At 47.6% G+C, this 27687-nt stretch overlaps 1 protein-coding gene across 3 annotated transcripts in view; it reads left to right on the plus strand.

Moving 5' to 3' along the window:
- Positions 1-1693: 1693 nt before the first annotated feature.
- Positions 1694-27687, plus strand: part of UBE3C (ubiquitin protein ligase E3C) — a 115289-nt gene continuing 89295 nt past the window's right edge. For all 3 annotated transcript variants that reach the window (XM_061415325.1, XM_061415326.1, XM_061415327.1), the window contains exons 1-2: positions 1694-2085; positions 25438-25491. In XM_061415325.1, coding sequence (XP_061271309.1) covers positions 2020-2085; positions 25438-25491 — 120 coding nt within the window. In that variant the 5' untranslated portion in view covers positions 1694-2019. The remainder of the gene's footprint in view (positions 2086-25437; positions 25492-27687) is intronic.

Genomic DNA, 27687 nt, shown 5'->3' on the forward strand with positions numbered 1-27687 from the left:
GGGGACAGACCCCATCAGAGGGAGGCCTGCGGCCCTGCAACCCAGCCGCAACGCTTTAGGGTGTCTTTCCCGCAGAAAGAACTCATTCCTGTATGCAAGCATGTTCCCGAAGTATAATTTTAACAACAACAAAATGGAGTTAGCCTAAGTGCCAAACTACAGGGAAATGGTGAGATAATAAATTATAGCCCGTCCCATCCCCAGGAGGGGCGCAACCCTGTAGACCCCTTGATTTTAGCCCAGAGAGACTTCGGACCACCAGAACCATAAGACAATATGTTCATGCTGTTTAGGCCACTACGTTCATGGTAATTTGTTACAACAATGACAGGAAGCTAAGATAGACAATTCAGAAAATTTGAAAAATACCCTTAATTATCAACAAAGCTGAAGTGGAGAACTAAGTTTGGTGTGCTGGTGAAATGGTCCCCTGCTCCTTGTGTGGCCTGGACCTTGGAAGAGTTCATTTGGGGCAGAACCTGAGACCTCAGAGCAGACTCACTGAGGACACAGAATGGATATTATCAATATTTTAAATCTTTGTCCTCTGACAGGTTCAAAAAAAGTGACAGTTTACTTATAAAATCTGTACAATTTAAAAATTGATACAATTTGGACATATTTGATCAATCAAGGATTTCTTGACATATCAGAGTAGTTTATACATTAACTGAGAAGCCACGCTATCATTGACTTTCAAAATTTTTTGATCCTATTGTGACCTAATTCTCATTATATATATATATGTTTGTGTGTCTGTCTGTCTGTGTACATAGCAGAATTTTTCAAACGAAGATTGAAACCCATTAGAGGGTTGTGAAATGTACTTAGTGGTTTGCAGCTAGTATTAAAAAAAGAGAACAGAATAAAAGAAAACAAGGCATCTCGCATAGAAATGGAAGTATTAGATTTTACGATTTTGATTTTACTCGCGTGTATATGAAATGTATATATGTATCTGGTATATATGTGTGTATGCGATATCTATTTCTCTGAATATATTATACGTTTGTATGTATATGTTTATATATGTACATATGTACTTGTGTATATATTGACGTGCTTTTGACATTTATGTAAGAGTATGTATGTGTACATGATATACTTTTATGCTGTGTATGTGCTACATGCTTCTATCTGTGTGTGTATGATATATACGTGTATATGTGTGTACTAAGTTCGCGCATAACTAGGTCACAACGTTTAGTGATGCGCTCTCTAAGGGCGTTAAGTAATAAAGCTGATCTTTCCCTCTCGTATCAGTCAAGCCTGGTATCTTACAGAAAGCCTGGAGCCGGCTTCCCAGAAAAGTGCACACACGGAATCCGAGTCCAGCTTCGGGACGCAGGCGCCCACGAAGCCAGCCCCGGAGCACTGTGCACGCGGGACGCTTCAGCACCCCTCGGACAGCGCCCTCTGCCTCGCAGCACCTGCTGGTGGCGCTCCCTGCCCCCGCACCTGCGCTGCAGCGACGCGCTCCGGCCCCGCCCCCGGCCCGCCCCTGGCCCCGCCCCTCACCAGCTCCCGCCCCTCAAGGCCCCGGCCCCGCCCTTCGCCCCTCCCGCCAAAGCGCAGGGCCCCGCGGGTTCTTCCCACGGTCCGCTGCGCCGTCAACACGGGCGCGCGCACGCGAGCCGGGCGCCGGGAGCGGCGCGGCGGCGTCCGTGCCGGGCGCGCGCACGCCGACGGGGCGGCGCACAGCAGCAGCGGCGCCGGCGGCGGCGGCGGCCATCTTTCCTCACAGCGGCCGCTCTGGGTGTGAGTGAGGGATCCGCGGCCCCCGCTGGCGCTCGGGCTCGGCCGGAGTGGCGGCGAGGCGTGGATGAGGGGAGCGGCGGTGGCCGAGGGCCGCCCCCTGTGTCGCCACCCCCCCACCCAGGGCAGGCCGAGCGGGCAGCCCGCCGGCGGGCGCGGGGTCCCTGCCCGGCGCGGCCTCGTCCCCGCCGGGGCACTCCCCCGGCGCCCGCTGGCCGCCCGCGCTCTCTGGGTCGGGTCCCCCAGATGGGATAGGCTGTAAAGATGTTTAGTTTTGAGGGGGACTTCAAAACCAGGCCCAAGGTGTCCCTGGGAGGCGCGAGCCGGAAGGTAAGAGCGGCCTGCGAGCGGCGGCGCCTCGGGGCCGGGCGGGGGCGGGGCGCGTGCGTCCCTCCGGCCGGGCGGCGGGGTCACCCCCCAGGGTCACACCGGGTCCGGGAGGAAGGCTGATGGTTGCCGGGGCCGCGTGCACCGGGATCGCCCAGGAGCTGCGAGGATGCTGAGGGTGGACGGCCCTTCACATTTAGATGGTGAAAAACTCGGGGCCAGGGACACAGTGTTTCTTTCCGAAATGAGCTTTGGATACTTTGTCAGCCTTGACGTCTGGTGGTGACTGCTTTTATGGAGTTCTCCTCTGTTGTAGGAGGTGAGCAGGATGTATTCGTTCTTGACGACAATCTCTGAAATTGAGGCGTACTCCTCGTCTTTGGCCGTGTGTTTGAATCCAAGAGCATGAAAATTATTCTTCAGCAACCCTTTGGAAACATTTCTGGAGAGACTCTGGAACTTTTTTTCTGTTATGATAGTTGTTTTTGTTGTTCATCTTGTCCAGCCCTTTGTGACCCGATGGACTGCCACACGCCAGGCTTCCCTGTCCTTCACTGTCTCCCCGAGTTTGCTCAGATTTGTGTCCATTTGAGTCGGTGATGCCATCCAACCATCACATCCTCTGTCGTCCCTTTCTCCCGCCTTCAGTCTTTCCCAGCATCAGGGTCTTTTCTAATGAGTCAGCTCTTCCCATCAGGTGGCCAAAGTATTGAGGTTCAGCTTCAGCATCAGTCCTTCCAGTGAGCATCCAGGGTTGATTTCTTTTAGGATTGACAGTTATTCTTGGGATAACAGTTGAGAGTAAGAGTGGACAGACTACTCTGCTGTCTTCTCTGATGACTGGCATCTGCTGATTGGCTGGAATTGCTGGTTAAGCAGCTCAGCGTCAGCGTTGTTTCATTTGCTTGCTTTCCACTACTTCACTGAATCCCTTTTCTGCCTGTTTTAGTTTTATCAGGCTGAAAATAAAGTGTGGTCCTCCCTACTTAAAGTGTTTGGGAAGTTCACGTGAGTATAATTAGCTGTTTACTAAATAGTTTTCTAAAATGGTCTTTAAATGCTTCGTGTATTTTGTCTTCTATACTAACGTATTGTTTGTTACCTTTGCGACTGGGCTGACTTGGGACTCTAACGTGATTGCCCGGTGTAGAGATACCTGTTTAAATGGTACTGCGAGTGTATGTGGGTTTCCCAGGTGGCATAGTGGTAAAGAATCTGCCTGCTAATGCAGAAGATACAAGAGACTTGGATTCAGTCTCTGGGTCAAGAAGATCCCCTGGAAAAGGGAATGGCTACACACTCCGGTATTCTTGCCTAGAAAATTCCACAGAGGAAGCCTGGTGGGCTTCAACCCATGGAGTCACAAAAGAGTCAGACAAGACTGAGCACACATTGGGGTATGTATGTGCTCGTTTCGGAGGGTGGAGGATGGGATCCCAGCAGTGAGTTGGGAGAGAAGCGTGTTGATAGTTTTCAGGCTTTGGGTTTTGCAAGATGGTGATTGGTTGAATGTAGCTGGCTGCAGAACAGGGTACGTGTTGAAGTGTGGCAGGGCTGGCATGGGCCATATTCGGGCTTGGCTATTCATGAAAATTCCAGGTGAGACCAAAGGATTTCTGCCCTTCGAAGGGGCCTTGAAGACCCTGTGGGCCAGAGTTAGTTTTCAGATGGGATAAAGAGCCACTGGGTGACTGCATGGCCATGTGGCCTGGCTGTAGGTCACCGCCTGAGAATCCATGTCCCTTCAGTTCTGTACGACCTTGTGACTTCAGTACCGACGAGTACCCCGCAGGTCCTGTTGGGTGCTGATCCTGTTCTCTCACCAGGTAACACATTTTGTCTCTGAGGAAAATCAGAATCTCAAGAGGAGATTGTGTATATGGCGTTTCAAATGTGTGAAACAGTTTTTTTTTTTTTTTCCTTTCCCCTTTTATCCCCCTTTTCATTGAGGTTTAGACTTAACATACAGTCAAGGCACAAACATTAAGTGTCTGTATCTTAGGCCCCATCCACTAGAAGCCTGAGGAGGAAATCCTTGTATGAGTGGAGTTGAAGGAAGAGGAGAGGTCAGGGGACCAGGGTTGCAGTCCAGCTTTAGCCAATCCCGCCGGTAGCTTTGGAGTGCGGCTGGCATCACAGACTTGCCCCTTCTTGTATCACTTATGCATTGTCTGCAGGCCGCCCCTGGCGTGGGTGAGAGTGCAGTTCTTCTGAGAGGTATCAGTTACTCTCAAGTGGTTGGGTGATGGAATCTGGGTGGGGAATTAACTGTACGTTCTGCTTGAAGGATTTTTACACGTGAACACACCTTGGGGCCCACCATTCCCATCAGATCACGTGCCCAGCATTCAAGAGGCTGCCTTCTGCACCCTTCCATTCTGAGCCCTCCTGTCCAGAGATAGGGAACGTTTCATTCAAGGATGGGCACAACAATATGTGAACCAAGAAACTCCAGATGTACAAGTTAGATTTAGAAAAGGCAGAGGAACCAGAGATCAAACTGCCAACATCCATTGCATCATATAAAAAGCAAGCAAGTTCCAGAAAAACATCTACTCCTTCACTGACTAAGCTAAAGCCTTTGACTGTGTGGATCACAACAAACTGGAAAATTGTTAAAGAGATGGGAATACCAGACGTTCTTACCTGCTTCCTGAGAAACCAGTGTGCAGGTCAGGAAGCAACAGTGAGAACCAGACATGGAACAATGGACTGCTTCAAAAATTGAGAAAGGCGTTTCTCAAGGCTGTATATTGTCACCCTCCTTATTTAGCTTGTATGCAGAGTACATCATGTGAAATGTCGGACTAAATGAGCTACAAGTTGGAATCAAGATTAGCAGAAGAAACATCAACAGCCTCAGATATGCAAATGATACCACTGTAATGGCAGAAAGTGAAGAGGAACTAAAGAGCCTCTGTTATCAAGAGGGTAAAAGAGGAGAATGAAAAAGCTGGCTTGAAACTCAGCATTCAAAAAACTAAGATCATGGCATCTGGTCCCATCATTTCATGGCAAATACAAGGGGAAAAAGTAGAAACAGTGACAGATTTTATTTTCTAGGCTCCAGAATCACTGTGGATGGTCAGTACAGCCATGAAATTAAAAGATGCTTGCTCCTTAGAGGAAAAGCTATGACAAACCTAGACAAGCATGTTAAAAAGCAGAAACTTCACTTTGCTGATAAATGTTCATCTAGCCAAAGCTATGGTTTTTCCAGTAGTCATCTACAGATGTGAGAATTGGACTGTAAAGAAGGCTGAGCGCCAAAGAATTGATGCTTTTGAACTGTGGTGTTGGAGAAGACTCTTGAGAGTCCCTTGGACATCAAGGAGGTCAAACCAGTCAACCCTAAAGGAAATCAACCCTGAACATTCACTGGGAGGACTGATGCTGAAGCTGAAACTCCAGTACTTTGGCCACCTGATGCCAAGAGCCAACTCATTGGAAAAGACCCTGATGCTGGGAAAGATTGAAGACAGGAGGAGAAGGGGACGACAGAGGATGAGATGGTTGGATGGCATTGCTGACTCAATGGACATGAGTTTGACCAAACTCTGGAAGATAGTAAAAAACAGGAAAGCCTGGCGTGCTGCAGTCCATGGGGTTGAAAAGAGTTGAAATGACTTAGTGACTGAACAACAACCCAGAGATATCTCCTGTTTTCACCTTATAACCACAGAGTAATTCTGCCTGTTGAGCTTCCTGTGCTTGGAATCCCCTCTTTTTGGAGCTGGCTTCTTGTGGCTCAGTGCTCTGAGAGGTGGAGCCCATTGTCTTATTTTGATGCATTGTCTGAACGTAGCACAGTTGGCCCACGTTTGCTGTGTGAGTCTCTGGGTGGACACCTGCTCTCACATGCTGGCCACACATTGCTCATGGGTTTAGCTCTAGTGCGCTCTGCCCCGTCCCCTCGAAGGCAGACCTGCAGCGTCTGAGGGTTTCAGGGGCTCCACTTCTTGCCAGCACTTAGTATTGTCAGTCCTTTTAATAAGAAAATTCTTCTGTTGTTCTGGTGGGTATGTAGTTTCATTGTTTTGATTTTGTTTCCTAACAGCTAAATGATATTTGAGCACCCCAATTTGCTTATTTTCTTTAATTCTCTTTCTCTGCAACTTAAGTCCTTTCTCTTCTTTCTTAAGCTTAGTGGAAACTGAATGGTTGCCACTTTTTGAGTGAATATAAATTTTTCCTTCAAATTAAATGAATATTTAATATATTTATTTGTGAAGGTTCTTTGAAGGATCTGAAACATTGTAAGGAAAAGTTCATGCCCTCCTTGTAATCTTGTTGGGGAGATAAGACTTATGTAGTTAAACCTTAAATAACCATAGAGAGAGTAAGTACCACATTCTAGATTTCCCTTGGAGCTGACTCAGGAAAGGACAGAGTTGGTGGGCTTGGTCTTGAAGGGTCGAACGAGGGTGGGTGGGAAGCAAGTATTCCAGGTGGGTGGGAGGATTTGCGTGTGTCAGTGTATACTGGATTCCTCTGGTGCTAAGTCACTACAGTTTCCACTTAGTATTTCTGAAGTCAGAGTACATCTTGATAACATGACACAGTTATTGGTAGTATTTTTTTCTTTTCTCAGTAGTGCATAGAAGAATATCTTAGAGGTCATTTGATTATAGGTTTAAAAATCTGCTGTTATTAGCATCTTGCCTTGTTATTCAGTCGCTCAGTCATGTCCAACTCTTAGCCACCCCATGGACTGTAGCATACCAGGCTTCCCTGTCCTTCATCATCTCCCAGAGTTTGCTCAAACTCATGTCTATTGAGTCTGTGATGCCATCTAACCATCTCATCCTCTGTCTTCCCCTTCTCCTCCTGCCGTCAAGTCTTTCCCAGCATCAGGGTCTTTTCCAGTGAGTTGGGTCTTGCCATCAGATGGCCAGAGTATTGGAGCTTCAGCATCAGTCCTCCCAGTGAATATTCAGGGTTGATCTCCTTTAGGATGGACTGGTTGGATCTTGCAGTCCAAGGGACTCTCAAATCTTCTCCAACACCACAGTTCAAAAGCATCAGTTCTTTGGCGCTCAGCCTTTATGGTCCAATTCTCACATCTGTACATGACTAATGGAAGAACCATGGCTTTGGCTAGATAGACCTTTGTCAGCAAAGTGATGTCCCTGCTTTTTAACATACTGTCTAGGTTGGTCATAGCTCTTCCTCCAAGGAGCAAGTGTCTTTACTTTCATGGCTGCACTGACTGCCTGTAGTGATTTTGGAGCCCAGAAAATAAAATCTGTCACTGTTTCCACTTTTCCCCCTTTTATTTGCCATGAAGTGGTGGGACCAGATGCCATTATCTTAGTTTTTTGAATGTTGAGTTTCAGGCCAGGTTTTTCACACTCCTCTTTTACCTTCTTGATAAAAGAGGCTCTTTAGTTCCTCTTCACTTTCTGCAGATATCATCTGCATATCTGAGGTTGTTGATGTTTCTCCTCGTAATCTCAGTTCCTGCTTGTGATTCATCCATCCCAGGATTTCACATGATGTAGTCTGCATAGAAGTTAAATAAGCAGGGTGACAATACTGCAGCCTTGACAAAAACTCCTTTCTCAATTTTGGACCAGTCTGTTCTGTTTCTGGTTCTCACTGTTGCTTCTTGACCTGCATACAGATTTCTCAGGAGGCAGGTCAGGTGGTCTGGTATTCCCATCTCTTTAGCAATTTTCCACAGTTTGTGGTGATCCACACAGTCAAAGGCCTTAGTTCAGCCAATGAAGCAGACGTAGATGTTGTTCTGGAATGCCCTAGCCTTCTATATGATCCAATGGATGTTGGCAACTTGATATCTGGTTCCTTTACCTTTTCTAAATCCACCTTGTACATCTGAAAGTTCACTACATCTTGCCCTAGTGCAGTTCATTTGTTGCATTGATAAACCAATATCAGTACATTAAAGTTCATTCTTTGTGTTGCATTGAGTGGGTTCTGACGTGTGTAATGACTTGCATCCTCCAGTGCAGTGTCGTAGAGCATAGTGTGTTGCCCTGTGCTTTCCCTGTTCATCTCCCTTATCCCGCGCTTTCCCCGCCGCCGCTCCCCCCGCCCCAGCCCCATCTCTGGCCTCCAGCAGCCTTGTTCCTGCCTGTAGGTTAGGTTGCGCTTCCAGGATGTCGTGTCGTTGGAATCACACAGTGTAGTCTTTTCAGCTGGCTTCTCTCACTTAGCAGCGTGCTTAAATGCATGCAGGGGTCTTCCTTGCCTTTTTGTAAGCTTTGATAGCTTGATTTTTTTTAAACCTTATTTTCTATTAGCAAACTATTTTATTAGAGCAGTTGTACGCTTGCAGAAAAAACTGCTGGGAAGCACACTCCCTCTCTGCAGCGCCTTTGTTTCCTGTCTCATCTCCTCCATCTTGCTGTTATGTGGTACATTTGCTACAATTGATGGATTGATGTTGATACATTATTGTTAAGTCAGCTTATATCAGAGCTCACTGCAGGTGTTGTACATTCTGTGGGTTTTGATCTTTTGAAACTGGTTCCTTGAATTTAGGAATTTTCTTCTAAGGTTGTTCCATGTCTTTTGTGGTCTAATTTTTTTTTTCTGGATGCACCCCACATCATGTGGGACCTTAGTCCCCCAACCAGGGATCAAACCCTTGCACCTGCATTGGAAGGCAGAGGCTTAACCACTGGGCCACTAGGGAAGTCCCTTTTGTGGCCTCATAGCTTCTCCCCGCCTCCAGTTGCTGAATATACTCCGTTGTCTGGATGGACCACAGTTCGTTCGTCCCTTCACTTTCGGAAGCACATCTTGGTTGCTTCCAAGTTTTAGCATCAGTTGTGAATAAAGCCGCCGTCGACATCCACGTGCAGGCCCTGCGTGGATATGGTGTTCCGCTCCTTTGGGTGGATATCAAGGAGTGGGATTGCTGGACTGTCTGATAAGACTATGTTCAGTTTTGTAGTTGACTGAAAAACTGTCTTCCAAAGTGGCTGTGCGTTCGTGCCAAGTCACTTCAGGCATGTCCGACTCTTTGCAAAACCATGGACTTCAGCCCACCGGGCTCCTCTGTCCATGGATTCTCCAGGCAGGAATACTGGAGTGGTTGCCATCTTCTTCAGAGTGGCCGTCCCGTTTTGCGTTTGCACCAGCAGTGGGGGCTTCTGTTACTCCACGTCCTTGTCGGCGTTTGGTGTTGGAGGTTCACATGTGGCCTTTCTGGTGGGTGTGTGGTGGGCCTCGCCGCTTTAGTTCCCATTTCCCTGATGACATGTGACGCGGAGCATCTTTTCATAGGTGCTTACTTAGATCTAGCTGCTTTGTTGAGGTGTCTGTTCAGGTCTTTATTCTATATTTTAATCAGGTTGTTTTCTTACTGTTAAGTTTCAACAGTTCCTTACATACATTTTTAATGTACTTTTATATATTTTGTATATGTGAACTCCTTTTTCAGATATGTTTTTTGCATATATCTTGCCTCAGTTTATAATTTCTCATTTTCTTAATACTGTCTTTTGCAGAGCAGAAGTTCTTAATTGTAGTGAAGTCCAGTTTTATCAGTTTTTTTCTTGCATGAATTGTCTTGTGTTGCATCTAAAAAGTCATGCCAGGGCTTCCCTGGTGGCTCAGAGGTAAAGAACCTGCCTGCTGATGGAGGAGACATGAGTTCGATCCCTGGTCTGGGAGGATCCCACATGCCTTGGCGCGACTAAGCCCATGACCCACGAGTGCTGAGCCTGTGCTCTGTGGCCCGGGAACCACAACTGCTGCGCCTTCACACTGCAGCTGCTGAAGCCTGAACACCCTAGAGCCCGTGCTCCACGACAGGAGAAGCCGCTGCAGTGAGCGGCCCACGCAGGGCGACTAGAGAGTAGCCCCCACTTGCCGAAACTAGAGAAAAGCTTGTGAAGCAGCACAGAGCCAGCATAGCCAAAAAATAAATCAAATTCTTTTTTAAAAAAAGTCATGCCAAACAGGATGTCACCTGGCTTTTCTCCTGTGTTAACTTCTAGTAGTTTTATAATTCTGTATTTTACCTTTTCGTCTATGGTCTATTTTGGGGTAATTTTTGTGAACTGTGTTAAGGTCTGTGTCTGCTGCTGCTGCTGCTAAGTCGCTTCAGTCGTGTCCGACTCTGTGTGACCCCAGAGACGGCAGTCCACCAGGCTCCCCCGTCCATGGGATTCTCCAGGCAAGAACACTGGAGTGGGTTGCCATTTCCTTCTCCAGTGCATGAAACTGAAGTCGCTCAGTCGTGTCCGACCCTCAGCGACCCCATGGACTGCAGCCTACCGGGCTCCTCCGTCCATGGGATTCTCCAGGCAGGAGTACTGGAGTGGGGTGCCATTTTTTCTGTTTTGGCACGTGAGTGTCCAGTCTCAGCACGTTTGTTGAAAAGCTGTCCTTTCTCCATTGGATTGTCTTTGCTCTCGTCAAAGGTCAGTCGGCTCAGTCGTGTGTCTGTTTCTGGGCTTGGTATCCTGGTTCATGGATCTCTCTGTCTGGGGTTTTTGGTTTGTTTGGCGCTGTTTTTGCCAGTGCCACATTGTATTCATTTCTGGAGCTTTAGAGTAAGTCTCAGAGTTGGGTAGTGTCAGTCCTCTGACTTTGTTCATATTTTTCTTCAGCATCGTGTTGGCTTTTTTGAGTCTTTTGCCCTTTCATAGCAACCTTAGAGTCACTTTGTTGATAATCACAAAGTAACGTACTGTGCTTTTCCTTTCTTTAAAAAAAACCATTGTGTTTTAAGTGTATTTGTTACATCAGGTTTTTTTAAGTATAGTTAAATGAACAATATTACATAAATTGCAGATGTATAGTAATTCACAGTTATTAAAGGTTATGCTCCATTTATGGTTGTTATTGGAGAAGGAAATGGCAGCCCACTCCAGTATTCTTGCCTGGAGAATCCCATGGACAGAGGAGCCTGGCGGGCTGTAGTCCATGGGGTCTCGAGAGTCAGGTACGACTTAGCAACTAACACCGCTACCATGGTTACCTGCAGTATTGGCTGTGTTCTCTTGTGTTGTATGGATTTACTGGTTTTGACTGGGATTGTGTTGAATGTGTAAATCAAAAGAGCAGCCCCTGGAGGGGTTGCTTCCCACAAGATGCTAGTGGGAAAGAATCTGCCTGTCAGTGCAGGAGACAGAAGACGTGGGTTCAACCCCTGCATCAGGGAGGCCCCTGAAGTAGGAGACGGCAGCCCGCCCCAGTGTCTTGCTTAGGGAATACCACGGACAGAGGCCTGGCGGGCTGCCGCCCGTGGGGTCGCAGAGTTGGGTGTGACTGAGGAGCTGAGCACTGGTGTGATTATATGCTTTTTCTGTAGTCTGTTGTTATAATGGATTATACCAAGTGTTTTATTAGGTTGGTGCAAAAGTAATTGCAGTTTTGCATTGTTGAACTTTGCCATTTGGTATTTGAATGCATTCTTAAATGTGTCTGTGTTATGCATCATTTAAGTCTTATGTTTTTTCACTAACAACTCATTACTTGCAGGTTTATATTTATTTTAGACTAGGAAAATGATGTTAGACAAAAAGCAAATTTGAGTGAATTTCTTTTAATTAGAGTTCAAAATGCTTCATAAAGCTGCAGAGACAACTCACAACATCAACAATGCATTTGGCCGAGGAACTGCTAACAAATGTACAGTGCTTTCTGCAAAAGAACCAGAAGCTGCCCAGAGCCTTGTAGACGAGGGGCGCGGTGGCCGCTCATCAGAAGTTGACAGTGACTGGTTGAGAGGATCCTTGAAGTTGAAAAAGCTCCATAAGTGAGCGCCTCACACGCTGTATGTGTGCTTAGTCGTTCAGTCGTGTCTGACTCTTTTCGACCCCATGGACTGCAGTCCCTCCAGGCTCCTCTGTCCACGGGATTCTCCAGGCAAGAATACTGGAGTGGGTTGTCATGCCCTCCTCCAGGGGATCTTTCCAACCCAGGGATCGAACCCAGGTCTCCTGCATTGCAGGCGGATTCTTTACTGTCTGAGCCACCAGGGAAGCCCCTCATGAGCCGACTGCAAATCAAAAAAATTGTTGTTTTGAAATGTCATCTTCTCTTATTCTGTGCAACAAGTAACCATTTCTTGATTGGATTTTGGCTTGCCATGAAAAGTGGATTTTATACAACTAACTAGCGATGACCAGCTCAGTATTTGGACCAAGAAGAAGCTCCAAAACACTTCCCAAAGCCAAACTTGCACCAAAAAAAAGGTCATGGTCACTGTTTGGTGGTCTGCTGCCTGTCTGATTGACTGCACCTGTAATGGATTTGCTGGAATCCGAATCCTGGCGAAACCATCACATCTGAGAAGTACGCTCAGCAGGTGGATGAGGTGCACTGAACACCGCAGCCGGCAATGGTCAACAGAAAGGGCCCGCCTCTTCTCCCCAGCAGTGCCCGGCCGCCCGTCGCACAAGCAACACATCAGACGTTGACCAAATTGAGCTGCAAAGTTTTGCCTCGTCCTCCACATTCGCCCAACCTCTTGCTCACCTGCTACCGCTTCTTCAAACGTCTCAACACCTGTTGGCAGCGAAAATGCTTCCACAACCAGCAGGATGCAGAAAACGCCTTCCAAGAGTTCGTCGAATCCCCAAGCGTGGATTTTTTTGCCATGGAAAACAGAGTTATTTATTTTTGGCAAAAATGTGTTATTGTAATGGTTCCTGTTTTGATTAATAAAGATGTGTTTGAGCCTAGTTATAACAATTTAAAATGTATGGCCCGAAACAGCAGTTACTTTTCACCAACCTGATAAATGCTGAACCCACCCTGCATACCCAGCATAAGTCCCACTTGGTTGTGGTATATAATTCTTTTTATACATTGTTGCATTCAGTTTATAGTGTTTTATTTGGGGGTTCTTGGCCTGTGTTCAGGGGAGAATTGTCTGTAGGTTTCACCTCCTGTGATACCTTTTTCTGGTTTGGCTGTTAGGGTGCCACTGGTTCACAGAGCAGGTTTTACTGTAGAGCTTCCCGAAGCCCACTGCTGGAATTTTAATTTTGCCTTTGCCTAAGTCTGCTGCTGCTGCTGCTAAGTCACTTCAGTCGTCTCCGACTCCGTGCGACCCCATAGACGGCAGCCCACCAGGCTCCCCCGTCCCTGGGATTCTCCAGGCAAGAACACTGGAGTGGGGTGCCATTTCCTCCTCCAGTGATTGAAAGTGGAAAGTGAAAGTGAAGTTGCTCAGTCGTGTCTGACTCTTAGCAACCCCATGGACTGCAGCCTGCCAGGCTCCTCCATCCTTGGGATTTTCCAGGCAGGAGTACTGGAGTGGGGTGCCATTGCCTTCTCTGTGCCTAAATCTAGACTGCTCTTAAGACTGCAAGCCCTCTAACTGGTTAGCTTTATACAGCTGCCCTCTGTTGTATAATTGAAGGTCTTACCGTAAATATTTTAACTTAAGAACATGTGCTGTTTCACTTTGAAAAGCTGACACTGTGTTGTTCTGTACTCTGTGTACATTGCATTGCAGCGTAAGCTGTCTCTTACAGGCCTGACTCAAGGGAAGCAGAATGTTTTCCAAGATCAGATGTTAAAATTTACTGTCAGGACTGATATTATTACCTTACCGTTTTTCCCACTGGCCCCAGTCTGTCCTCTTGAATGTGATTATCTGTAGCTTTCACGTATGAGACCAGAAATCTGAGTTCCCTGTCGCAGATAAAGTCAAAAGGTCTTGGTCTAGTTCTCAGGGACAGTAAGCAGAGTGGAAGGGCTGAGACTTTGGAGTTGTCCTTGGGCCTCAAAGGCTGAGGCGACCAGCAGACTTGGGGCACAGCATCAAGGAGGCGCTGACTGGGGACGCAGGCGCAGGGCTTAAGGCGGACTCCAGGGGCTGCCTGGTCCTGAGAGTGAGCGCCTCCTTCAGCGTGTCCAGCACCTGCCTCGCTTGCCTTCCCTTGTCCTGTCTGACTTTGCACACTTGTGTGCCCTGATTTTCTGGAGTTACAGAGTTAGTTGCCAACTAGGTCTCTTAACTGAGGTAATAAACTAGTCATCTCATAGGACTGTAGAAGAGCCCTCAAAAGAGATTATTGCAAAAGCAGTGAAGAGTTTTCCTCTGTGATTTTCCCTTTTTCTTATAACTTCAAAGAATGCGGGCACCTAGGAGTTTGGAAGTTAAGTGTGTTGTTCTTGGCCCACGACTTGTTCTCCGACCACGGCCTCTTCACGCGTTCCGTCTCCTCTGCCACCTGTGAGCACGAGGGCAGGAGCAGGCACTTCTGTCCAGTGTCCCAGAGTCCATCACCTTCAGTGCTGACCGAGCTAAAGATGGAAATACCTGTGGGGGTGTGGGTGGCATCATGAATTGGCACGGTCTACCTGGGGCGCAGTTTAACGGCAAGTACCCAGAGTCACAAACAGGCGCGGCCCTGCTAAATCCAGCAGTTCTGTTTTTAGAGATGTATTCTAATAAACCGATGTAACAGGTGTCTGGCATAGATGCCTGGGAAAGAAGAGCTGACGGTTGTGGCATTGCTTGTGTTATTGAAAAATTTGAAACAGCCTGAATGTTTAACAGTAGAAGATCTGTTAAACAAATGGTGATGTAACAATACAGCGGGGTACTGTACAGCTGTTTAAAGCGGTCATGATCTGTGTGTTTTCATACTCATTACTGACTGATGTCTGTTCATCATCTGTATCAGAATGTCATTTTTAATGGAAACTAGGTTGCAAAACATTACTCCATTTAAATTGTGTTCATCTGAATGGTCATGATCTCTTGCTTCACCAGTCTCTTAATTTCCAATGAATGAAGGTCTAGTTGTCTATTTCTGCATCTAGTGGCTTAAAGCAGTGCAGTTTCACTCTCTGTGGGGCCAGATACCTGAGGGCTGGTGCGGCAGTCTCTCGGAGGCCTAGGTGTTGGAAACCAGGAAACCATTGTTTGGTGCTGGGGGCTCCGTTCTGGGGCTGGCTCGTGTCTGTGCCTGGAGGTTGGAGCTGGGTCTTGGTGGGAGATGTCCGTTCCCTGCCCCTTGGACGTCTTCAGGGCTGCTTGAGCGTGCTCCTGACACGGCAGCTGGCTTCCCCATAGCTAGTGGCACAGGAGAGCAGGGAGAACGTGCAGTGCCTGTTGAGCGTCTGAGCATCAGGCGTTGTCCCTTCTGCCCTGTTTGATGGTCCAGTCTGAGCTTTAGGTGTAGCCCACCAGTGTGGAGCTGTAAGAAGGAAAGAAACTGGTGAACTGGGAACAGCAGAGCAAACTGGCGAACTAGGGAACGGACTTAAAATTCCCTTCCGCCAGGCAAGGCTTCCTGACTGAGCTGTTAGCTTATGCTGCTCGAAAACAGGCGTACGTGCAGAGTCTGACCTGAATCGTTAGGAGTTAGCCATCTTCCTCAAAAAAGCCTTAGAAGCAGGAAGGGCTGTCATTTATTTGCAGCAGTTTGAATTCACTTAGATCATTTTACCTTTTTAATCCAGCCACCTTTGGAGCACAGCGGGGAATATACTGGGGAGTGAGTGATTTGGGAATCTGGACGGTCACAGGGCAGGCTGGGGAGAGGGTGAAGTAGGAGAGGACAGAAAGTGTATTTCTGCCTTGGGCAGTCTGTGCGAGGACGCAGGCGGAAGCTAGTTCTCCTCCTCCTCTAGTACCTGCCCTGCAGCCTGCCCTCGAGCCCCGTGTTGGTGCCCTCGGCTCTGTGTGCTGGGCTGGGTTCTTGACAGGTTTCTGATTGAACATTGTTGCCACCAGTAAGAAGCCATGGGCAGAGTTGTCCGACCATGAGAAAGTGGCTGTCACTTACAGACACGAGGCTGGGGGGACGGCAGTCGGGCCAGCTCACAAAGGGGGCCTGTGAGGAGCTCGTCCCTCAGGGGCGGTGCAGGGCCAGACCCCAGGTGAGAAGCTGCTGTAGTTGCACAGAGTAGTGGGGGCCTGAGGCAGGTGGCCGGCCCCGAGGGGAGGGCTCCAGCGCTGGTGAGGAGCTAGAGTTGATGAGATCTGCGGGGACCCTCGGCAGGCACATCAGCTGTCAGTCCGGGACGACAGGAGTGGACATGATCCGAGGCGCTGAGGAGTCCCTAGGACGTGCTCTGTGAAATGCTGGGGATGTGCAGTCGGCAGGAGCAGCTTCAGGGAGAGGCTGGGAGTCCGCTCCGCTGGCCCATCAGTAGGTAGTTGAAATTGCACAACGTGCTGGCAAGTGTTCTGCTGAGAAGACGCGTGGGCTCAGGACAGAACTCCAAGGGACGCCGGCGTTCAGAGGAGCAACAGAGTGGCGTGGCCAGCCAGAATACGCGTCTGCGTGTCTTCAAGTGCAGACAGTCGTTCTGACCCAGAGGCGGTAGCAGAGCAGAGCTCCCTGGAGAACTGGGGCTTGTTGGAGGACCTCGGACCTTTGGTACTGGTTTTGTGATTTTATTTGCTGTAGCTGAGACTCTCTCCTGTGGACTGACCACGAGGCATTCATATATACTCCCCCAAAGCCGAGGGTCCAGTTGTTCAGTCTGTTTTCTGAAATTACATGCTGCAGAGTGACTAAGCCCACGTGCCCCAGCGCCTGAGCCTCTGCCCTGGGCCTGGGAGCCGCAACTGCTGAAGCCTGCGCAGCGCAACTAGAGAAGAGCCCGTGTGGTAATGAAGGGCCCGCACAGCCAAACATGAATTAAGAGGTTTTTTTGTTTTTAATTAAAAAACAGACTCCTATAAGAAAAAATTACCGTGCATAATTACCATAGTCCCTCATCCTTCTCTGTATGAGCTGTGTATGAAGTGTTTGTGTTCATGCTTTATTTTGGGGCTTGTAGATTATTTCCGGAGAAGGCAATGGCACCCCATTCCAGTACTATTGCCTGGAAAATCCCATGGATGGAGGAGCCTGGTAGGCTGCAGTCCATGGGGTCGCAAAGAGTTGGACACGACTGAGCGGCTTCACTTTCACTTTTCACTTTCATGCATTGGAGAAGGAAATGGCACCCCACTCCAGTGTTCTTGCCTGGAGAATCCCAGGGATGGGGGAGCCTCGTGGCCTGCCGTCTATGGGGTCGCACAGGGTCGGACACGACTGAAGCGACTTAGCAGCAGCAGCAGCAGTAGTTTATTTCTCTCCTGTTGTGAACATCTTTTTAGCCAGTGGTTTATAATTAATTTTAGGATAGATTTCAGAAAGAAGCTGGATTGCTCGGTCACCCTGTGCACGTCGACTTTGGCGTGTCCCCTGGGCTGCGCAGCCCTGCTGCCTAAGCAGCTGCGTGCGCAGGTCACAGAGGGCTGCGGCAGGCAGCCTCGGCCTCCAAGGGCGCTTTCCAGGGGTTTCTGCTTTTCTGCTTGTTCGTGGCCGTAAGCCGGGCCGTATCTCGGGGTCTGTCTGCCTGCTTGCTGTGCTCTTGCTTCTTCCTGACTCCCGCTCTGTGAGGCAGAGACGCTAGCAGCCTGCGGAGGTAGGAATCAGGGCTCAGAGACTCGGGTCATTTAGCGTAAAGCACGAAGCTCAAGTATGTGAGCCCTGGTCTGGATGTTGTGTAGCCCGCACGTCTTGTGTTGTTTCTAAAGCTTTGCGTAAGCTCTCATTCCACCGTTGGGCAAGGTGAGGACCCTGTCTTGCAGGCACTGGAAGGGTGGCTTTAGCAGTCCTGTGTCTTTTTGAGTTGATTTTCTTACGGCAGTTGTAAGAAATGTTCCCTTTAACTTTAGAAGGAGTGTTGGCAACCCTGGTGGGTTAGCAGGCAGCACAGCTTGTAGCCCGTCTTTACTGTGAAAGGTGGAACTGTAAAAAGTATAATGGGGACTTGACAAAATGCTCATCTCTGTAACCAGCTGTCTGCAGCATAGTCCCTCATCTTTTCTGGGCTTCTGTTTCTGAAACTTCGTAATGAGAAAGTTATAATTCTTGCCAATGAGGTGTTTAGATTATCACTCACCTTAAGTCTGATGATGTTTCCGTCTCTAATCTCCAGTCAGTGGCCCTGAAAAAGTTTCTTTTTTTAAATTGGAAAAAGTTTTTAAAACAGATTATTCTAATGGGCATATATAATGAAGCCTTCCTCTCACTAAGATCCCAAACTTCCCCACTGTTACCAGCTTCCTCAAGCTTTCCAAAATTATTACCAGCTTCCTCAGGGTTTCCAAAACTAGAGTAAATATAGATAAACGCGTCCCCCTGACATTTTAAACCACCAGGAAAGCTGCTCTTCTCCTCAGCACGTGTCTCAGTGGCGACTCCACGCCAGCACCTTGACGTGTGGCTTCTCTTCATGGATGCGTGATATCCCACGGCCACTTTTCTGTTGCTTAGATGGACTTGTGCAGTTTGTTTCTAGGATTTTGCTAGTGCAACTGCCGTAACTACCACACAGTTCTGGTGTAAGAACAGCAGGTCTTTTGGAATTTACTGTAATGGAATATACACTGTTACATTTTATTGTGGTACTTTAAATGAGCATAAATTTTATTTTTAAGTCAGCATAAATGCCTTTTTTCTATGTAGATTTTGAATTGGGGCGGCTCATAGTGCATTGTTTTATAAATGTGATTTTCGTAATTTGTCACTCTATTTTGTTCCAGTTTTAGCATGTGAAAGTGTTAGTTGCTCAATTGTGCCCGACTCTCTGGGACCCCATGGACTGTAGCCCGCCAGGCTCCTCTGTCCATGGAATTCTCCAGGCAAGAGTACTGGAGTGGGTTACCATTTCCTTCTCCAGGGGCTCTCCCTGACCCAGGGATCGAACCCAATCTCCTGCGTTGCAGGCAGATTCTTTACCATCTGAGCCCCCAGGGAAGCCCCCAGTTTTAAGATACGTGCTGCCAGAGTGAGCACCTACGACTGTGTTTTTTGCCCCTTTGATTGTGTTTGCCTGTGTGTGAAGCTGGTCGCCATTGTATGTTTCATAAAAGTTTTTTCTTATAGGTCTATAAAAGAAGGAAAAATCCAGAGATCATAGGTTGTACATTATTCACAAAACTTCTGTTAATTTTAATTAACTCAAAGTATTTTACTTGAATATTCTTCAAATTATGTCAAAGTATTAGTATTGTTTGTGCATAACTTGAAACAGATGTAAGACTGAGTCTGTTTATATTAGTAAGTGGGGTAAATTTCTAGTAGAAAATAGCCCATATAGATAAAACAGAAAATCTCACGTTATTTTTTAAAATAAAGGTATTAATAAACATGCTGAAGTTCTTTTTAAGTGGTTAGCAGTCAGTTTGAGTGTTTGTCTTTATGTAAATTGTCATGTTATGTAAACTTAGTTTAATCTATAGTCAAATTTTTGACTATGCATTTTTAAAAAATTCTGATGGTTAATGAAATCTACTTTAAACTCTGTATGACTTTTTTTTTTAAATTCATTTTGTTACCACTAAATTCATTTGCATGAAGAAGGCATTTTTTTCCCCCTTGAAAAAAATCTTCATTAATGGTATTTGTGAAGTTTGGCCATATTTAATCTTCAGAGCAGATAAGATAATGTGCCTGAAGGTCAAAGGTCAAACAGAGAAGTCTGCTGAGGTTTGCCCTAGTTTACTTATCGATGCAAGGGTTAGTGTCCCCGCTGTGGAGGTGAGAGAGTGGCGCTGAGAGCAGCAGGTCTGCGTTAGGACAGGAGGGTTAGTCACTGTCTGTTTGAGTGCCTTTTGTAAATCTAGTGTGTAACTGCTGCTGGGAATCCCTGACTTGTCCAGGCCCGTAGATGCTGAAAGGGAAAAGATACTTTCCAGTGCAGTAAGTTGAAACCAGCAACCTGTAAAAATCAAAGTCTGCCTGTGCTTTGTGGCTGGCACTTACTGCTGTCTTCCTCCCAGTCACACATGTCATGAACTTATTCTTGGCTTTGTTGAGCTGTATTTAAAAACTTATGTTGTAGAGTAGCTTCGTTAGTGTCTTAGTCTAAAAGAGTGAGAGGTTATTTGTTGTACTTGGATAATAATTCAAACAGGAGAAGATAAAGATTCAAGTAAAAGCAGCGTCTGTGGCCTTTCCGCCTGCTGCTCACCGCCCGGTCTGACTCTTCTCAGTGGCCTTGCAGAGCCCTGCTCTGTGCGTGAGTCACAGAGGTGTGCCCTCTTCTTGTTTGCACGCGTTCTGGAGCGTGCTGAACCCCTGCGGCGCCGCCGCCGCGCCGAGCACTGTGTGGAGGCAGTTCAGTCAGTACAGATGGGTCTCCTGCACTTTAAAGCAGTTCTCTGTGATCCTCCCTGTGATGAGTGTCCTGAAGTTACTTCGCTGTCATGTAGTTTAATGGCCATGTAGGTTGTTTTCGACTTTTTTTGGTAATTGAAGCAGCATTGGGTGCGTATACTTACATGTGTGCCAGTAACGTTTGCAGGTTAAATTGCTAGGAGGGTTGATCAAAGTTCGTGTACACTGTGAATTTTTATAGTGATTTGCAAACCGCCCTCTGAGGAGAGCACACCAGGGCATGAAGGCAGCTGCTGCCCGTCCTCACCTCAGCCTGTTACCTGAGGGTAGATTTGCCAGTCAGGTTAAAACCTGCCATTGCTTTTGTATTGCTTTTTTCCCCTAAAAATGAGTAAAAATGAAGTTATGTTTAAAATATGTTTTTATTTCCTAATTATTCTATTTGATTGTTGATATTTTAAAATTATTTTTGAGAGCTTTTACAAATAGCTGGTTTTGCAGTGTTACAGATATTTCCACTGTCACCTTCTTAAACCTTGGATATAATGTTTTTCTGTGTATAAAGTTTTAATTTTTATGGGATCAAACTTATAATTCTTAAATAAGTTAATGACAAACAGTACCATAGATTTAGCGTGTGGAGTGGCGTTTCTTCCTTAGAGAAGGTCTTCCTTCACATCGAGCATTTAAGAACAATGCTCGTGTCATCCTCATGTATTTTTACAGTGCTCTGTATGTGTGCAAATCTCAGGTCCATCAGGAGTCTGTCTTGATGTGAAGACGTAGGGATATAATGTCATTTACTTGGGCTTCTCAGCTGTTGCATGCTGTTCACTGACTAATGCGCTGTGCTTCCTGGAAGGCCGAATCCCCGCTGTGCTTTCTGTCCCCCTGGAGGCCCTGTCCCTGTGTCTTGCCTGCCCCTGCGGGAGCCTGTCGGGGCAGCTCAGAGTTTGCCCCGGGGTGTGGAGTGCGATGTTCCCGGTGGAACATGAGAGAATGTTTAAAAACATGATCGTGTTTATTCAGCACCCAATAGAGAAGTTGAGCTAGGCTGTCTGTTCAGGTGTGGTAGGCAGGCCCGCCCCCAGAGCGTGTGCCGGGGGTGGACTGCTGCTCCAGCTGAGGCCCAGGTCGCTGGTGTGGGTCCTGGACCCTAATTCGCCTGTGCATGGTAGCAGGCTTGCTGGTTTACTCTCTTAGCAGTGTGGTGAAATTTCACTTTCACAAGCTGATGGTTATTTACTGTTCCAGGCCACGTGCAGGCACTCAGAATTGTGAGTTAGGGTCTGGCTTGTGCCTTTATTTTTCCCTGCCTGACCACTGGGCCTGGCATACTGTGAAAGTGAAAGTCGTGTGGTCGTGTCTGACTCTTTGCGACCCCATGGACTGTACAGTCCATGGAATTCTCCAGGCCAGAATACTGGAGTGGGTAGCTGTTCCCTTCTCTAGGGGATGTTCCCAACCCAGGGATTGAACCCAGGTCTCCTGCATTGCAGGTGGATTCTTTACCAGCTGAGACAAGGGAAGCCCAAGGATACTGGAGTGGGTAGCCTTTCCCTTCTCCAGGGGATTATCCCAACCCAGGGATCGAAGCAGGGTCTCCTGCATTGCAGGCAGATTGTTTGCCAGCTGAGCCAGCAGGGAAGCCCCTTGGCGCACTGTGGCCATTCCTTGCTGCCTTCTCAAGCGATAGGACTCGTCTTGTTTTCTTACTTTCTGCTCCTCTCTGGAGAGCCCACCCCCCACCCCCCACCCCTCCGCTGGCCCTGTGTGGCTCCACCTGCTGAAGGGCGAGCGTCCTCGCCATCTGGCGGCCACACCTTTGAGGGTGCTGCCCGTGTGGCCTCGGGGTCCTGACTGCAGATACAGCTGTGGTCTGCGTGTTGTCTAGCACGCCTGTGCGCTGGAGCGAGTCTGTGAGTGTTGCGTGCCCGCGGTCTCCCCGTTGATGGGCGGCAGGGCAGGGGAGGCGCTGGTCTGCCCTCCTGGGAGAGGTGGCGTTTAAGCCGAGCCTCACCTGAGGCGAGAGGGCACTTGTCACGTGTGCGCGTCGGTGTCAAGGGGGAAGGCCAGGTGGGAGGAGGGCAGGGCGACGGAGGCTTGAGGGGCTCGCTCTGCGGGAGGCGGCCCCCAGAGATGGTCGGGGGACGTGGGGGAAGAGCAGCCGCTGTTTGACCACACCGCTTCTGCTGTGACACGGTCCATCTCGTTACCCTCCGGAGCACATCCTTCCAAGGCAGCTCCGGAATCCGCCTTTTCTCGTGCACGGTCTCTGAGCCGTCAGCGGCACCCACGTGTGTTGAGACGTGTGCCCCGGGGGAGCCAGCGTCTGCTGTCTTTATCGCTGTTGTCCAGAAGCAAGTCCGGCCACAGTGGGTCACAGTGGACAGGCCACTTCTGCGTCCGGCAAACTGTGCGCTCCTGTATCACTTTAAAATAGCCACTGCCTCGCGTGACACGGGACTCGGCGAGTATCTGTTAAGTGAGCAGATTCCTCTTACGTGCCTCATTTGAATGTCTTTTGAACACGGACTGTGTCTGAGCTGGCACGAGGCAGCTCCGGTTCCCCTGCGAGCTCGGTACCCGCTGAGGTGTGCAGTCTGGCGGTGGCCTGCTTTCTGGACGTCGCCTCCCTGCTGTGTTTCGCTTCTCTCTCTCTCTGAGCTGACTGCGCTCAGGGCAGCCTTCCTCCCGGCCTCCCACTGCCCGTCTCCCCTTCTCTGGACCTTTCTCGAGCCCTCCTGCCCTCCCACCCCGTCCCTTCTGAACTCAGGCCCAGTTTTGGCGACTCTAGTTTTTTTCTGTGGCCTCCTCCTCCTCTGGCTCCTTTCTGATTGATCTTCCAAATTATGTATGTCTTACAAAGACAAAAGATTTTTAAATTTTTCTCAAAATGTAAAATAATATGATCATATTTAATGTTCTTTTTCAGAGTAAATAGTCCACAGCTGAATGGCTGAGGCTCCAGACCCTTCCTGAGTCCAGATCTTGGCTCTGCCTCTCTGAACCTCACTTTTGTCGTCCATAAACAGGGAAAATAACAGTTCTTGAAGCTCATTGGTTGTTCTGAGGGACACCTGGGCTGACCAGGTCCAGGGTGTGGAGCGCCCGTGGCTCTCTTCTGCGCGTGGGGCCCGTGCGCGGGCAGAGGGCTCGGTGTTGGTGGCGGCTGGCGCATCCCGTGCGGCTGGTGTGTCCTGTGGGCTTGGCAGGCCGCTCTCTCCTCTGTAAAGCATTTAGGGAGCATGAGTGCTCTTTGAAAGGCCTCACGTTTTTTAAACTACAATTTTATGGTTGAGATCACACGTCAGGGTCTGTGTATGTGTGTCTAGGACTGTGGGTTTGCTGGCTGTGCTTATTTTACAGTGTTTGAAATGAGCTGTTTTAAGTAGGAATCTTTGTAGCTCTTGGAGAAGGAAATGCCAACCCACTCCAGCATTCTTGCCTGGAGAATTCCAGGGACAGAAGCCTGGCTACCCGCAGTCCATGAGATCCCAAAGGGCCAGGCGCGCCTGTGCGAGTCTCACTTCACTCCGTAGCTCTTGAGCACGGGCATGAGGACGTGCCCTTCCCGCCTGTACAGTGCCCTGTGTCCAGCTGTTTTTACGTGCAGGTCTTCGGAGGGAAGGACACTCGCTCTCGGCATGCCTCTGCACCCTCTCGTATCCGGGCTTCAGACCTAAGGGAATTTCTAAGAAATGCTAGTGTTCAGTCAGCACCCAGGTACGCTTTTTGATGACTGGTACCTGTTGCGACTTTGAGGATACTGCAGCCTCCGTGCAGTGCTGCAGGTGCTTAGAAGTGCTTTTCAGCTGTTAAAGGTTACTCCTCTCTTTAGACGTCTTTGCTTTACCTAAAGAAATGTTTGTTCATTCATTTTGTAGGGATTTATTAAATCCCTGCACGTGCTGGACGTTGAAGCCAGTGGAGGTGAACTGGTGGTGAGAGACAGGCCTAGCCCTCAGACCCTCACCCCCGGGGCATTTAGGTTAATGATGCTGCAGCTTACATGTGAAGTCAATTTGGTGACTGTTTTGCTGACATGTACCTTTTTTAAAAGGTAAAACATGGCTTTAAGTATATTTTCTCGTAGTTGTAACAGCATTTTAAGAAATCTTGGCTCTTTAGTTGTTCCCAAGTAATGAATATACATTAAATCTGGGCAAAGGGAGAAGAAGAGAAATTACAGGTGTATACTTACCACTCCTATTCACAAATAAAGAGAATAACTAGAAGTATGGTTGTATTTTTATCTAGACCCTTTCCATAATTCTGAGCATTGTAACTTTGTACTTTTTGCTTTAGGTTTTTTTATTCCCCCTCCTCTTTTTAGTTAATCCGTTAAAAATAAAATATTTTTCTGACCTTTGACGTGTGGTAGCTTTAAAGGTTTTTTTATTTGAATCCAAGAAATGAAATTTTCTATAGTGGAAAATATCTGGAGGATTTCTTTCTTTGGCTGTGAATTTTGTCAGTGAGAAACTTTTGTTCTACACATTGTGTATTCCTTCACATATCAAAGTTGGTTTTAATTTGGCTCATTGCTTGGTTACTGACACTATTCTGATGAGCTGTATGTGTTAACAAATTTAAGTTTATTAATTTTTCTAATGATTTGTATGTTAAGATCTTCGACCTTTAATTTTGGATTAAATTCACAGAAATCAAACGCCCTTACAGTAAGGACGGAAACTGTTCTGGGGCGGGTTGACTGTAAGTGTTTTTCTTTGAAACATTTAACTTTCCCATTTGTTATTTCAGTTCCTTCTGCATATCAACTAATTTTGGTTAGAATGCAGTTTTACTTAACGATGAAAATAATTTTTTAAAACTCTGGTAACAATGAAAAGTTGAGTTTTTCATTGACATTTTTATTAGATAATTGTACAGTCACATGCAGAGCTGTTGGAAACACCACAGGAGGTCTTGTGTTGGCCTGGCCTTGTCTGTGGTGCTCTTGCAGAGCCGTGGTGTGAGCTCACAGGCAGGATGCTGACAGTGCGCTGATCTTACTCAGACCTCCCCAGTTTTACTTGAACTAACGTGTGTGTGTGTGTGTGTGTGTGTGTGTGTGTGTGTAAAGAAATAAGATCCTATTCTTAGAAAACGACTAGCGTTATAACATTGACTGGGGGAGGGGCCATTTAACCCCTGTGCCTGGGATTTCTTATCCCAGACAGTTGGATTGGATGGTCTCTAGAATTCTTTTGGGTCACAGTATTCTGTAATTTTTGTATGAGAGCATTTTAGAATTTGAAATTACACCCTTTGTCTTTTCTCTCTTTGTGTTTAGGAAGAAAAGGCTTCTCTTTTACATCGTACTCAGGAAGAAAGAAGAAAGAGGGAGGTAAGCAGTGTGTGACAGTCCCTGTCGACAAGCCGTTTCCAGAGCATTTAGCTAAGCCCTGCTTTTACTGTTTGATATACATAGATAAGTGTATGTATACGTGACATAACGTGTATTTGTATGTATGTTAAACTTCTGAAACCATTCTGGATTTGTTGATTTTATGGTGAGTCATCTAATGTAGATGGGCTAAAAGAATGTAGAAAAGACGGGCTTAAAGGAGGAGTTTCCAGAGTGGGGAGGACATAGACTTCCGGTTCATGTGGTTGCTTGTGGTGTGGCTTCCAGAAGCGGTAGAAAGTCTTGGAGTATGTTCGTGCTTTACCAAGTAGGAGAAGACTCCCTGTGAATGCAGGTTGTGTGCACTGTTTGTGTGTTTGTGAAGAAGCTGAGTACACGAAAGGGGCTAGGGACCCCTTTTGTTCCAGTCTATTTTACATTTTGTCATCGGAGACAGTTTCTTAAAGTGGCTTTGCCTTGTTGACTCATCAGCAGTGTGGTGTCTTACGGCCTGCTTTTCTGCGTAGTTTCTTGTTTTGTTTTTAATAAGTCATGCATTCCTTTAACACATACATATTGAGAGCTCGTGTCCCGGGTAGTATTCTGCCGGCTGGGTGTGTGGGTGAGATAAGACAAGACAGTGTTCCTGCTGGCATGGACCGCAGGGGTGAGGCAGGGTCCTGCGGGGCACCCGGAGGGCCTGCTGTCTGTGTCGAGGAATGGTGTCTCTGAGCTCGTCAGAGCTGAGTGAATTCCTGGAGGACGGAGCAGGAACGCTGTAGGCAGCTGGAACAACTGGGACAACTGCAGATGTCTCCAGAAATCACTGAATGCTTCCTTGGTGGTGAAATTGCCCTCCCTTGAGGGTCACTGCCCAAACAAGAAAAGTATACTGAAAAACAAGAAAATGACACCTAGTGGGTAGCCATTCCCTCCTCCCGAGAATCCCTGTGACCCAGGGTTCAAACCTGGGTCTCCTGCTCTGCAGGTGGGTTCTTTACCCACTGAGCCACCAGGGAAGCCGGTGCACTGGTTGCTGCGTCTGCTCTTCTCTGGAGCGCTCTCAGGCAGCCCTTGCTCCCTGTGGTGCTTCTGCTCCAGCTCCCCTCTCCTCCTCCTCCCCTTGGGCTCACATTACAGGTGCTGTGTCCTCTTCTCTGTATGTTTATCCTTTGATTTGGCTAGTCTTTTCTCAACTTCTAATTTACAAATTACCTCTTTTAGTGATGTCTGATTATTAAATACATCCACTGAGTTCTGAATTCCAGTTTTTATTTCAGTCCTAGAATTGTCTTTGATTCTTTTATTTACCAGTTCTCTTGTCTTTTAATTTCTTGAACATAATTTTAGGTTTTTAAAGATAATGTTTAAACTCCAGTATTTGGAATTCCTGTGGGTTTGTTTGTGTTGTTTGTCCTCTTGATTTTAAATTCTTGTCTTTTGCCTGGTTATTTTGGTTGAATACTGGGCATCGTATGTTCTAACCAGAATGATGTGTTCAGGTTCTAGAATGTGACCTCTTTTTCTTTTCAGAGAGCATTGCATTTGTTTCTGGCAGGCAGTAGGGAGTGGGACGGTAAACCCCCTTTAACTGAGGGGGGATAAGCTGGTTGCAGGCTGACCTTGAGGCCTTGTGAGGGCTGATCTATTTCTGGTACACCTGCCAGAGAACTAGAGTGTTACTGAGGCTTCCTCCCTAGTTAACAACTGAATGAACAAAAATGAATGTGTTGAAAATGCCTGGGATGATTTATGAGTTTATCATCAAGTACCCTTAGAATCATAGTTATGAATTGATGCCCAAACTTGGTTCAAGCTCAGGGGTTCCCTCATAACCATCTCAAGCTCAGAAAGTGCACTTTTGTGGCCTGACGGTGTGACTGTATGAATGTGTGTGTGCTATTCACGCCTGTAGGCGCCATTCAGGGAGGCTGTGAAGTGGCGTTGCGTGCTAAGACAGAGCACCGGTTTTCCTGTCACGCCTGCGTTTGCTTTCTGACGCATATCTTTCGGGATCCCTAGTCTCTATGGAGAGTTGAGTCTCTGTGTCTTTGAAACAGGAGTGGCGCTCGCTTGGCAGGTTGCTGTGTGATACCCGTGGACTGTCTCCGAGTGCGGGCACATGGGGGGCCCATGTGCAGGTTCAGGGGCTGCATATTATGGCTCCCTTGTGTGTAGCGTCCAGAGTAGAGTTCC

This window comes from Bos javanicus, chromosome 4 (assembly GCF_032452875.1).
Source record: "Bos javanicus breed banteng chromosome 4, ARS-OSU_banteng_1.0, whole genome shotgun sequence".
Classification (NCBI taxonomy): Eukaryota; Metazoa; Chordata; class Mammalia; order Artiodactyla; family Bovidae; genus Bos; species Bos javanicus.